Below are 13,980 nucleotides of genomic sequence, written 5' to 3' on the forward strand. Positions count from 1 at the left end.
TAGGATATTGGGGTCAGTGCCCTTCGCTTCGAATTGTCGATTCAGCCTCGCTATACAATCTAATAACCTCCTGGTTATCCGAAACAGTAACATAGGAAAGGCGTTGGCCCCGCGTTCGATTCCAGGACTGGGACAAATGTTTCAAACAGAAAACCTTTTTTTAGAGATAACCACATGAATTTTCTTTGCAGCTCGGAGGGATTGAGACGACTTTGCGTGCCTAGTCCCCCAGCTCGCGCGTACTATGCTGTAGCGGGGTGGACGAAAATTTTCCCTTTAATCAACAATGAGTTTAGCGGTGTCTTGAAAGGCTTTTCGACAAGTTGATGAACACAGGAATCTGACCTCAGCCCGAGGTCACCGTTTCAAAACAGTCACAGTCAAAAGGTGGCCGTTAAGCCAACGTAGCTTTGTCGGAACTCTATGGCGAGGTTTTGTTTGTTGTCCCTGTTCAATAATATCTCCATCTTCCTGCGACCTTTTGTTTTGTTTGCAGCCTCGTTCACAATTTAGGAACATATTCATGACAGAACATCCATTTGCATGCACGACCGATGGAACGACTCGCTGAAGCTCAAACATGGAGTCAGTGTCTCTGGCGTGCGCAGTTTAATGGTAATAACGCTGTGCTCCCGATATTCAGCGTCTTCCAATTACCGCTAACTCTGCCCGAAAAGCCGCAAACTCTGCAGATAGTTACTGTGTACGAGTACGCACGTGCGTATGACCAATTTTACTTGAATACGTAAATGGAGACATACGAAGAAAACATTCTTGACCACATCTTCGTCAATCTGACCACACGAGTACACATAAACGACAGCTTACGAATCAAGCCTACCTAAGTAATGTCCGGCACTTAGTCGAATTTACAGTTTATAATGAAATTCACTTAAAAAAGGGGACACCTTCGGCTGGAGCATCGCGTTATTTATGCATGACGTGCTCAGTGATGCTCAAATGCTCGAGGAAAAGGATAGAATCTGAGCAATCAGGGCAACAAAATAAATGAAGACGCTATATATAGAAGCACATGATGATGCAGACCATAATGACGCGGCCAATGATAGAGTGAAAGCATGAAAAAAGACATTTCTTGGCTCATGTTCTACGAAGTCCCGTATTCCGCACAAATATTGAATTGCAGGCCATACACATGCAAAGATAAAGCTGCTGTTGTGAACTTCAACGTTTATCACTGCTGGCCATCTGATTCGGGGTCGTCCCGTTCGTCGCTTGTTTGCCGCCCCTTCTTCGAGCGACGGGAGTGGCGTTTCCGCAGAGCGCTGGTCTTCGCGGAAGCGGCCCGCGATTCCTTGAGACTCTGGACGCCCGCAGAACGTGCACCGTCGCCGGGCACCGCGGCCTTTGCCTTCACGCGAGCCGCAGCAGCGGTGGAACCGCGCTCGCTTTTCTTGGCGAGCGACGACGAATGGGGCGTCCCACTGGACGTCCCGCTGGACGTCGTCTTGGCCGGCATCTGTGAGGCTGACTTGTGCACGACGACGGTGGGTGGAGGATCCGCGGCAGCCCGCTGTCCAGAGGCAGTGGTCCTGTCCCACTGCTGAACGAGTCCTGTCGCGGCTTTGATCTCTGGCGCTTGGGGATTGGTGAACTGCGCCGCCGACGTTCCGGCCACAGAAGCCACCGACGCCGAAACCGGGTTGCCCGGTTCTCGAGCGGCGCTTTCGGCGGACACTGCCGAAACGTCGGCGGCCCTGGCAACAGCTGCGTCCTCGATGCTGCGATTCGAGTCGAGACACTTGCGGGAGAGGAGCGGCCGACGCGAACGGCGCCTGAGGCCGAAGGCGAGCTTGCGAAGCGACCGGATCATCTTGCCACCGGGTCGCTTGCTGTGGCCGGTAGCCTCCGGCTGTGAGGCGGTGGTCACGGTCCTCGTATCTGGGTGCTGTGCCTGTAGAAGAGTGCGAATGAGGACCACAACGGTATAACGTCTGCAGGCACCCCAAAGAGTTTACAGAAAGATTATGCGTTGTGCAGGAATAGAATTGGGGAAGACGTGCTGGCGGCGAATGCGACAAGACTACGTCGAGTACATTGGGGCATAAGGTTTCATACAACAATTACTTGAGGAAACTCTGGCGCCAGCATCTGCTGGAGCTGCATTGGGAGCGGTTGTACTAGCATGGGAATTATGAAAAGTACATGTATTTGCCTAAATTTCGTCTTTATGGCTTCAAACTGCTTTGTGGCTTCGTAAACTCGTCGTTTTCAACAATGTACTGTGTAATAAGGAATGAAATATTCATTAAAATTGTCCAACGGCAGGATTTGAACGCAGAACCTATAGCACAGAAGCCGGATATTGTAACCATAAAGCCACAGACGCGGTTTTAAAATTAAATTAGATTTAGAGCGATTAAATTTAGAGGGAAGAAGAAGAAGACGACGCTGTTCGATCTGTTGTCACCTCAGCTCTGTAATTTTTTCTTAAGTTTTGCTATTCATTGAGTGAGTTATTTATATCCTTGGAAGACGGCCGCATCTTTAAGGCGGTACTGTCTTTATGCAAAGGGTACGGCTTCTCCGGCGCCGGCATCTTTAAAGGGACAGCGCCATCCGAAGGAAGCCAGCGTGGTGCAGGCGGCCATGGCCTCGCAAGGCGTGGAGCTGCCAGTCATCAGGGACGATCAGTAGTCCAGTGCGTCATCATCGCTCTGTGGAGACGACTCAACTATCGTCGACCCTGACGAAGAAGTGCCTGATATGACGGAAGTGGACAGCGACGGCTTCAAAGTGGTGAGTCATCGGAAGCAAAGAACGGTCGGAATTCCAGTGGTAGTTTTACCAACAGAGAAAGGTGTTGATTTGGGAGAGCGGAACCCTATCAGGCTCTTCGAATCCATTAAAGTACTGCTGGGATGTGCTCCGATTCGCAGTTGCTTCACAACGCAAGGTGCTCTTCATCTAGATATCGCAACGGAAGAGCAAGTTGACATTCTTCTCCGGTGCTCTCAGATTGGTGACATAAGAGTTAACGCCCGGTTGCCCCACTCCTACATGACTAACACATGTGTTATTAGGGGAGTACCAGTGTGGTATTCGGAAAGCGACCTTCTTGACTACTTGAAACCGCAAGGTGTTTTGCACGTGAAACGTATGATGCGCCGGGTGGACACTCAAGAAGAAGGATGGGCAGCGAAGCCTACTAACTCTGTTGTGCTAACGTTTGGTCCCGACACCGAGCGCCCAGAAAAAATTGACGTCAGTTTCACCATGCATGCAGTCAAAGAATTCGTTGAAACTCCTCCCACATGCTTTAAGTGCCAATGCTTTGGGCATTAGCCAAAGTTTGCATTAAAGAACAACGTTTCAAACGATGTGGTGGCGCCCACGATTACAAAGCCTGCAAGGCAGATTTTGCTTGCGCTAATTGTGGGGGTGACGATCCAGCGAGTTTCGGGGGCTGCCCCTTCCGTGTAAGAGCCTTACACCGTCGAGTGTCCTTCATTAGTGGTCCCAAACCACAACCTACTGAGAAGCCGATACCTGGAAGTGACAAATTCCCTGCGTTAGAGTCGGAAGTTGAGTTCCCTGCGTTAGAGCCAGAAGTTCGTGGCGTGGTAACAAGCAACGTCAGTGAGCGACCTGACCCCAGCAAGACGGCAAAGTCCTCAGCGGGTGAGTCGGTTGTTCGATCTGCTTCAGCCAAAAGTGTCCAAGTTCATCAGCGACCAGATCACAGCCAGACTCAAAGACAAGGAGGACATTCCCTTGCCTCAAGAGAGACGAAGAAACCAGCTGCAGCGGCCAAGAGTGTGTCCCAGTGCACACCTTTGTTGAATTTGTGAGGCAATGCGTCCAGCAAAATAAGGAGCTCAAAAATCGGGATCTGTCTGACCTTCTGCGAGTTTTGTTTGAAGTCCTCCGTTCATATGTTCAAGTGATGCAGACTGGCACCCTGAAGAACTTTCTACAGCTTGTTCTTTCCTTTGAGTCCATGATTACCGCTTTCGCAGTGAACTTTACCTTATAATATGGCTAGTTTTCTTCAACCTCGAGCAACTAAACATCACCGAAAAGTGCTGTTTATTATGCAGTGGACCTGCGCTGGGATTATAGGTCGATTAGCAGAACTTTAATTATTCTTCAAAGAAACTTGTGTTCTAGTATTGGCCCTCTCGGAGGCTGGCCTACCAAGGGGGAGATCTTTGACTGGATATGTTGCACACAAGATTTGCAGCATAAAGTCATTTCTCGCAGGAAGTGCCACCCTTTACATACGAAGAGAGATTTCTCATGTGGCTGTGAACGTCACCGATCTTTGCACCGATGGTATTGAGGTAGCGGCTGTGAGGATACGACTCGGCTTCCGAAATCTTTCTGTTGCATTCGTATATGTGTCTCCGCGAAAGAAGGTCGAATGGATTTGTTTCTCCAGCATCTTTGTGACCGTTGCCCAGCGCCCCAAATTATCTGCGGTGACTTCAACGCCCATCACTCTGTCTGGGGTGACAGGAACGCATTTGTACGTGCAAGCTCAGGAATTCATCCATGTGCTCTGCCTTCAACATCTACGTCTGTTATGGACGGCCCATTCACACTTCGAGAGCTACAGACAGCACTCAGGAGCCTGCGGCGTTGATGTGTACCAGGTCCTGATGGCATTACCAACCATATGATTCAGAACCTACCTCTAGAACACCGGAAGATGCTCCTAAGCTATCTCAATCGAGTATGGGAGACTGGCGACGTTCCTCCTTCATGGAAGGTGGCTTGCGTTGTCCCAGTGCTGAAGCCCGGCAAAGAAATGACAGACTTGGCCTCGTATCGTCCTGTATCACTGACAACGTGTGTGGCTAAGCTCATGGAGAAGCTGGCAAGCAAGCGTTTATCATGGTGGCTCGAAGATAGCAGGGCTCTGCCAGCATGCATGACTGGATTCCGCGCAGGTTTAAGCGCGCAAGATAGCGTCTTGGACTTGATAAGCCACATTGCACATCAAAGAGCTTTTGGCCTCTCAACACTAGCTATTTTCCTAGACGTATCAAAGGCTTATGATAGTGTCCTTCAGAGCTAAGTACTAAATAGCTTGCAGGCCATAGGCGTACAGGGTTATCTTCTGCGATTCATTCACTCACTTATCAGTGATCGTAAAATTCAAGTGCAGTTAGGAAGTACCATAAGCACTGAAAGGGCGGTATCGCGAGGCGTACCTCAGGGAAGTGTTCTTTCCCCGACGCTGTGTAATGTTGTAATGGCTGGTCTTGCCGCTGAAGTGCAAAAACATTGTAGGCATACCCATATATCGATATATGCGGGCGACATTTGTGTTTGGTTAAGCGGATATCAACACAAGCGTTTAGCTCTGATAGCTCGACAGGCATTACTTTCATTTTAAAATTTCCTTCAAGGTGTTGGGTTGACTCTCTCGGTGGAAAAATCTGGCTTCATCATGTTTCCAGGTAGTGGAAGCCGGTATGCGCGGCTGAAGATAGACCTTGATCAATCGTGCCTTCGTCATTGAAGCACAAGTGCTTTTTGGGCGTCATAACTGACTACCTTCTATAGTGGCGACGAGCTGTGGACTGTATTGTGACATCACTATCTCCGTGCCCTAATGTGATCCGTAGAGTTGCAAGTGAGCAATGGCGAAATCACCCTTCTTCAATGATCAGGCTGCACGATGCATTAGTGACGAGTCGAATAATGTACGAGCTCCCTTCAATTTCTCCCTCACGATCCCAGCTGGAACGACTTGGGGTTTTGCACAGAAAGGGCCTAAGGAGGGCTCTTGGCGTTCCGCAGACTGCTCCTAACAATGCAGTACTTTATGAGTCTCTTTCGAGACCTCTTAGCCTAGTCGCTTCACAAATGTTATTGATGCAAATTGGCCGCCTCAAACAGACGATAGCCAGGCAAGCCCTTCTACAGAGCCTTCGAAAGAGATATGAGTCCGGAGCGTACTTGGCCCTTAATACTCTTGGTTACCTGGGTCTTGACGCTAGAGGTCGAACTAAGAGGTCGAAACCACCTTGGCCTTTCGCGAGCCTCGATTGTTCGTTGACAATTCCTCACGTTCGTGCTAAGCGGAGTTCCCCTTTGGCGGCAACGCGTTCGCTCGTACTGGAACATCTTGAAACTGAATATGCACGTCATCTTTAAATTTTTACTGATGGCTCTGTAGACAAGGTCAGAGGATCTAGTGCAGCTGCTTTTCACATTCCCCCTTTGAAGTATGATTGGTCGGTTCGCTTCACTGCAGTCGTGTCCTCCATAACGGCCGAAAGCGTTGCCATTGAGGCCGCCCTAAAGAAGCTACGGTTTTGTACGCCTCAACCTGTTGTCATCCTTACAGATTCGAAATCCACCCTTCAGAGGTTAGAGCAAGGGTTCCCTACTGATGCCTTATGTCTAAGCCCCCTACGCTCGGTGTACAATCTCCACATCAAAGGCTTCTCCATACGATTCCAATGGGTGCCCTCGCACACAGGTGTCATAGGCAACGAGATGGCGGACAGCCTGGTCCGTAGAGCGCTGTCTGGGAATCCATTGAGAAAAGTGCCTCAAGAGGACAAGAGACTCTTCAGAGAAGCGGTGTTATGCCACTTCAGTTTTTTGTGGAGCTCACCTCACAAGCCATGTGAGACCAAGGGTGTCAAAAGAAACCAAGCCACTTTAATGCTCCGCATTCGCACGGGCTCTGCTCTTACCCCTGCGTGGATGTATAAGACTGGCCTGGCGTTGTCTCCATTATGTTCAACGTGTGGTGTGTGCGGTGGCATAGAACATTACCTTATGTGCTGTACTCTGTATAACGCGCAAAGGAGTGTATTATTCGGATCCCTCAAGAAGACAGCAATTCCCCACAGTTCTCTTCAGGACATTGTTCTCCCGCGCGGGGACCAGTTAGATAGGAAGGAGGTTTCTCGCCTTCTTTTATATTACCTGTAGGACACGGATTTGGCCTCCACATGGTGACCTTAGAAGTGACTATGTGTAGTTGTGAGGTCTGTGTATGATATGATTTATGCATTTTAAGTGTCGCTACGGTGGAGCAATTGCCGGCAGCAACTGCAAGGCTAAAACCACCAGTAGCCTACAACTACTCAACTCAACTCAACTCAACTTAAAAATTTATTGCCTCTTTTGTACTACTATATCAAACAACAAGTGACATTTGAGAAAACAAGATAAATTAGGAAGTTTTTAACACCAAGTGTCAGCCTTACTGGGCTGACTATTTTAGAATTCTTTGAGCGCGGTCAAAGGTTCCACTCTTGACACCCACGCAGGTACACAATCTTGTGCTTTCTGAATTTCTACGAACTGGACATGAATTCTCGAAAAAGCATTCGTGCAGGCCGTGCATCCGGATCGCAGTGAAACTCCGCCATACGGGCGCGCCATAGACAGTGAAGGCCAACTAGCATAATAAGGTCAAACGGCAGTACATCATCGTTTAATTCTATCAATAAATATCTAATACCCTGTGGATCTAAAGGGAAGTCTTTCTTGATAGTCCTCTGAAGTACATCCCAAAAGAAGACACCCGCCCAAAATCTAGAAATACATGATCTATAGTTTCAGGTTTCTCACAGATCAAGCAATGTGACCCCAAGGGTAAAAAAAAACCGCAATCTTCTAAAAAGATTTTGACAGGCAACGCACCCGTGTGAAGCTTAAAAAAAAAGATTTGGTCTCTGGCGTTATTTGCATTCTTTTCACCCCCTTAAGCTCGTCTTGCCCTTGACCTCGACTTTATATGGCCCTGTACATTGGAACAGGGAGAACTACATCGCATACATCTTTGTACAGAGTTTTACGTTTCACAGAAAAAATGCACTCGTTTGAAAATCTAATGGACAAGAACCATACAGCTAAAATAACTTCTTTGATGGATCTGACATTAATGTGGTCTAGAATGGCAAACAAAATACCATGAGGTACACATTCAAACGCTTTCTGAAGTTCGAACTGTACAATTACTACCTCTGTTTGCATTATCTCACAGCACTCCATCACACACCGCATCTTATGTATATTAATCACAGTCAAACGCCCCATAATGCCACATGTTTGGGGGGGACCAACCAATTCCTTAATTACTTTCTGTAGCCGCCTTGCTAGCATTTTCATCACGATTTTATAATCGCAGTTAGTTAGCGATGTAAGCCTGTATGAGGAAACAAATTTTAAGTTCTCTGTCTCTTCTGTCTTTGATATTAATACAGTATGTGCTTCCCCGCATGACCGGGGCAGGACATCTCATTCGTAAGCCTCAATAAAAACAAAAAACCATGCTAGACAATATTTTTAAATGCCTTATAAAACGAAGCGCTCAGACCGTCAGGCCCTGGCGACTTGCCGAGATTCAGTTTATCTATAGCCTTTCTACTTCCGTTTGTAATATGGGTGATTTCAACACTGTTCTGGTGTCATAGTGCAGCCGTGGCATTCTCTAAAAAATTCTTTAAACCTCTCGGCATTCACAGGTCTAGAAGCAAAAAGCGCTTCTTAATGTCGAGTAGATGCACGTCTTATGCTGTCATTTTCTGTCATTTCTGTCCCGTTATCTTCAATAACGTCTATATGGTTCCGCTGGGCGCGACTTTATTCTAGAGTCAAAGTGCGCGTTTTGTTGGACATTCATCTATAGCTATCACATCTACTATTACTCTCACTAGCGCTCCTCGATAACGCTCCTCAAGATAAAGCTCCAGTTTCTGTTTGATACTACTGAGATCTTCGGCATACACATCTGGCGTTTCACATTCAAGAGCTGTTAGCTTTCCAAAACTCATCTTAAGCCCTTTCTCTTTCTTTTTGGCTTTAGAAAATAAAATGCTGGATATTTCTATCGGTTTAATTTTTATATGTTGCTTGAAAAGTGCCCACTGCTCTCCTATTTTGTCTCTACTATCTCCATGGATATTCTTAACTGCATGTATCACTGCTTCATTGATTCATCCCTTACATAATTGTCATTCGATTTCCATTGCTTTCATGAAAAACTCTTGCTCTATTTCTTTGATCCGATTTGACATTTTAGAAGGCAGTGATCAGTAAACGAACTCGGCAAAACACCATGACTGCGACAGTTTAGGATTGTTTCCAATGACAGGTACGGTGGGTCTAGCGGGCATGGCTGCTGCCCTGAAAATGAGTGTACTTCACAGCTCGGGAGCCCTCCAAGCACTTAGCAATATCCTGTGGCTCATACTCTGCGATCAGGAAGGGGGTGATTGGGGGTTAGTCTCCCGACCCCCGCCACCCCTTAACCCCATCAAGGGCACAATAAAATTTTATCTCTCTCTTGTGACAACACTTCACTGCTTTTGCCTTTAACCATTCTACCACTTGACCTATCCCTTGAATTCAAAACGCAATTAAAATCTCCAACCAAAACAAGCTGCTTATCCATGCACAAATACTGTATCAGGTTAGAAAATAAATGTACGCGTTCCTGTGCCACACTTGGAGCATAAACACACTTAAAACGCCATGCAATATCATTATATGGGAAATCACACAGCGCAAATCTACCGGAAGAACATGAAGAACCATTTTGCACTGACAGTCCTGGATTCCTTCGAAAAAGAGGACGCACCCTCCGGACCTGCGAATAGCGTGGCTCCGAACGGCGTGATGCCGTGCTGTGAACCTCCGCGGCATGATCGCCGTCTCCTCCTCTCCTTCCACTTTCGTCTCCTCCACAGCAAAAAACTTAAGCTCTTCTTCCATTAACAACCGGTACAGTTGATTTTGTTTTTTCTTTGAGGCCAGACCTCGAACTTTTAAAGTGGCAAGTGTAAGTGACGTTTGAGGAGCCATCGTTGATTTCTGGTAAAGGTGGGCTCGGGGCGTGGCGCTTAATTTGCGGGTCCAGCTAAAGACCGTTGCGACGGTCTCAGCACTTTGCGAAAGTGGCTTGTCGTCAACTTTCCTATCCCCCGTGCCCCCAGGCCTTGCCCTGAGGTTCGTGCGCCTACCCGTTGGTGTTTTCGCAAGCATTCCCTCGATGCTTTGCGCGCCGACTTTGTCTCTTTCGCTTGTGGTCTTCCAGGGGTCGTTTAACTGCCGAGCTGACGCAATTACTCCCAGAGGTTCGCTGGCGTTCGGTGACACGCCGACAGCGTCCAGGTCCGCACTAGTACTACAAGAGACGCTTTTCACGGCCCCCCGTTTAGACACTAGCGTAGACGCTTCGGCTACTCTTGCAGGGTTGTATGTTCCCTCAAACGTTTTTGCTGCAGAGTCCGGCGGGCTGTGTACTGCCTCTGATCGATCTTCACTTGCTGGAGTTGAGGCATCGCAATGTGGCCCAGTTGTCACATACCCGCCACCTTTCGCTGCGTCCTCTGCCTCGGTCACGTCCATAGTGTCCACCGTTGAATCCTCGTCGTCGGCTGTTCCCGTCACTGCGGCGTAGGAACGAATGCACTCGGCGTCGACGTGACCAAAACGCCGGCAGTGTGGGCAACCTGGCACCTTGCACTCACGACGCACATGTCCTGAACCATGACAGCGCAAGCACTTCATTGGCCGACCTGGTGCAACCAACAGGGCTAGTTCACGGGCGACGGGAATCTGGTGTGGCTGTTCATCAACCTTGAAACCACTCTTGTGCTTTAGGAGCAGTCCGGGTTGTCGAAGCTTTCTCGTTCACTCCCTCCACACGCCAGCTGTCCCGGTAACCTCAGTCACTTTGCCATACGCAGTCAACGCCGTACGCACGTCGTCGTATGCCATGCCGTGGAGCAACCAATGAAGTCGGAACCTCACCTGCTGCTCTTGCGGGTCTATGACGAGACAATGTCGCCCCTTGACCTGAAGCTCTTTCAGTCCAGCAACCGCTTCGTCACCTCCGGGCTTTTTAACGCGACAGCATTAAGGAGCTCGTGTCGCAGAAAAGCCGGTGTCGTCGGCGTCGGCGTCGGCGGCGTTGGCCATGAGCGACAAATGGGCGACAAACTATGAGCGACAAACTTTTAATGTCACGGCCCACACGTGGTTGATCTGGTAGGCACCCAAAGCCACATCGTCAGGGAGGAGCCGTTCATTGTGCAAAGCGTCCCGGAAATCTTCGACCGTGAAGGGCCGCGCTGGAAGATCTCCGTGCAAGCACACTGTCTTTAAACGACGCGTCCTGTTGGCAAATGCGGCAAAATAATCTAAAAATCCTTATCGACTTCGGCTACAATCCCGTTACCGCGGCCAGGGAGGGCCGCCGAGCGCGCTCATGAAGAGCCCGACATTCCGCGTCCGCTCACCTCGGAGGCTGAAGAGGTTGTGTAAGCCACGGACGCATGTATCGACAAGCGATGTGAAACGCCCTTATGAATTTATCGCGGGCACGAGACGCCTTGAGAGGCTTGACGCGTTTCGATTAGGCCACCTCGACAAGCTTAACCGTTGCAACTAGTAGCAACTGTGCGTGTTCGCGGCACCTTCTGCACTTCGAAGAGCATAGATTGCTCTGAAATTTACAATAAGATTTATATAACATAATATAAAAAGCCACAGGAACGTCTGAATCCGCAAGCACGAAGACCAGACCAATTCATGTACTTGCCATCATGGTAGGACAATGACTACAGCGCCAGAGTTCCCTGTAGTATATCGTAGGAAACGCTATGGATTGGGGAAGGCCATAGAAATGCCCGAAATTTGCGGGCCCACCTATGTATGTGCTTTCAATGGTAATAGAAAAATTAATGAATAGGACCATAAACAGACAAGACATTTATGAAGCATAATAATAACAGAAAACATCTACCGTTGTTAAACACGCTCACCGCGAATGACGTTTAACATAAGTGACACTACTACAGCCACTTTCTGCACTGCGTATTCAAAGAGAATAGTGGTGTCGGTTCTCGAAAAAAAAAAGGAATCAAGGTAAGCGCTGTCTCTGCTAACGTCACTTACCTTGGAACTTTCGACACCTTTCGCCCCATCTTGTCGAGGCTCGGACAACGATGGCTTGTGCTTCCCAGGATGTTCCTCGACGCCCACTGTGTGCTTTCCCGTCGACCTCGCGGCTTCAGATGCTGCTGCCGCCGTGTGGAACGTCTTACCGGTAGGCCCTGGTTGCGCGGGCGATGGTTCATCGTGCACGGCCTGCTTAACCTTGCTGCTTGCTCCACCAATGTCTGAAGGCCCTCCGGTAGTGGCAACGCCAACGGCAAGCGCCGCTGGCGTTGGCGGCAAGCGCCGGCAAGCACTTTTACTTAACTCGTGGTCCTTGGCCGACTTCAGGTCACCCGACGGCGGCTTGCCGCTCGTCTGACTCAGCCTGGACACCTTCCGGCGTTGGCTGTGCAACAGCTTTCTGGGTACTGAGCCGGGAGAAGGCGCTTTTGCTGAGGCGACCGATGAGGATGCCTGCGTAGTCACCTGTGGCACCTGCGCCATGCGTTGGCCAGAGGTGGCGAAGCTGCCCGGCTTCTGAGAGGTCATCGATGACCTTCGCGACATCGATCGCTTGCGCGAAGCTCTCCTGACGGGAGTGGGTCGCCCATCGGGCGGCACCGATGGCGCCTGACGCTCTTCTCTCCGGCCGGATGCGTCCTTTTCGGCTCGTAGCGCGAGCGGGCCAGAGGTCTCGCCGTGCGCTAGAGACGTCGGAGCACCGGCTCCAGCAGGGATAGCAGATGCCGTCGCCGGAGTATGCGTGGTGACGGGTAAGTTCCTCGTCGGTCTAGCGGGCCCCCCTCGGAACGCTGGTTCTGGGCCCGACGCCGCGTTCTGGTACCGCTGTAGGAAGTCCGGCTTGCCCTCTTTATCCTCGAACGACTTCACCGTGACCGCCATCCGCTTGGCCGACGGCTTTGGAAGGACGGCATCCGTTAAAGGTACCGGAGCGTACACTATGGGCACGTGCGCCGAGTCGACGACGAAGTCCATCTCATCGAAGCTGTCGCCACTTTCGTCGCTGGCTTTGTCGCGCTCTGCAGCCGTGGGCATGATCTTGTCCACCGGTTTTGGAGGGGGAACTGCGGCTATTGCGGGAGCGACGACAGGGGGAAGAAAGTAAAGCGGCTTGGGGGCCTCTGCCAGTACGGGCCTCGGCATCGATACGATAGAGGCGGCCGGCTTGCCCTTCGTCGGCTTGGCTGGCTTCTCTTGAGCCCGCCTCGCTAACCGCCGCAGCGAGCTCAAGTTTCGGGACTCGTGCATCGTTCCCGTTTCGTGGACGGACTTGCGCGACGCTCGCCTTTTCTTGGACTTCCTGGCCGGTGGAGACTCGTCGTCGATGGAGAAGTTGCGCCAGTCGCTCGGCGACTTGACGTCGCGTTTTGAGCGATCGGATGCCACGTACAAGTCGCTCGCCATGTGCTCCGTACCCGAGTTCGGGGACATGTTGGAGTCGCGCGTTTTGCGAGATGGCTGTCGACCGGGTGTCACTGGTGACGCCGCCATTAGCGTGCTCCGTTTCTCGAGCACCTCCCGGTCGTCGATGACTTCGACCGCGATCTGCTGCCGGTAGATCATGGCTTGCTCCCAGCTCGACGGTACCCGCACAGGCAGCGGGGCGACGCTCTGCTTGGCTTTCTGGAGGCGCGACAAAATTGGGAAGCAACGTTGAATCTTTGAAGGGCAATGTTGAAAAAAAACTTTTACGTTGAACAGCAGTTTATGTGCAGTTACGATGTGGCCGAATTCGCCAAACGTCTCGTTCCTAAGTGCTGCTTGCTATTGGCCGGTCGCCCTCAGTAATAATAAATCCAACATCATGGTACATTTTCTTTTACGAAAAACTTAAGGCTGAAGTATTATTTTTAGTGTAAATAAAGACCAATGTTTCTGGCAAGCTGCGAACGATGGCACAGCCACAACATTGGGCAGACAGAATCATATTCTCACGTAGTTACTTGAGTGTCTTCTCAAAAGCTGTTACTTTTGGTGAGCTGTGTATGCTCACGCACACCTATAACGCGCCAATAATCCTGCTATTATTGCAGCCGTCAACGCGCAAAGATTTTGTGGCAAACGTAATTTTTGGCCAGCGCCCTA

The 13,980-nt window shown here is 49.9% G+C and overlaps 1 protein-coding gene across 3 annotated transcripts in view; it reads right to left on the reverse strand.

Annotated features, from left to right (window-relative positions):
- Positions 1 to 592: 592 nt before the first annotated feature.
- LOC135914518 (uncharacterized) overlaps positions 593 to 13,980 on the reverse strand; it is a 57,263-nt gene continuing 43,875 nt past the window's right edge. For all 3 annotated transcript variants that reach the window (XM_065447418.2, XM_065447417.2, XM_065447419.2), the window contains 2 exons: positions 11,893 to 13,518; positions 593 to 1,915 (listed from right to left, as the gene is read on the reverse strand). In XM_065447418.2, the coding sequence (XP_065303490.1) occupies positions 1,196 to 1,915; positions 11,893 to 13,518 (2,346 nt within the window). In that variant the 3' untranslated portion in view covers positions 593 to 1,195. The remainder of the gene's footprint in view (positions 1,916 to 11,892; positions 13,519 to 13,980) is intronic.

Source organism: Dermacentor albipictus, chromosome 8 (assembly GCF_038994185.2).
Source record: "Dermacentor albipictus isolate Rhodes 1998 colony chromosome 8, USDA_Dalb.pri_finalv2, whole genome shotgun sequence".
In the NCBI taxonomy this organism is placed as follows: domain Eukaryota; kingdom Metazoa; phylum Arthropoda; class Arachnida; order Ixodida; family Ixodidae; genus Dermacentor; species Dermacentor albipictus.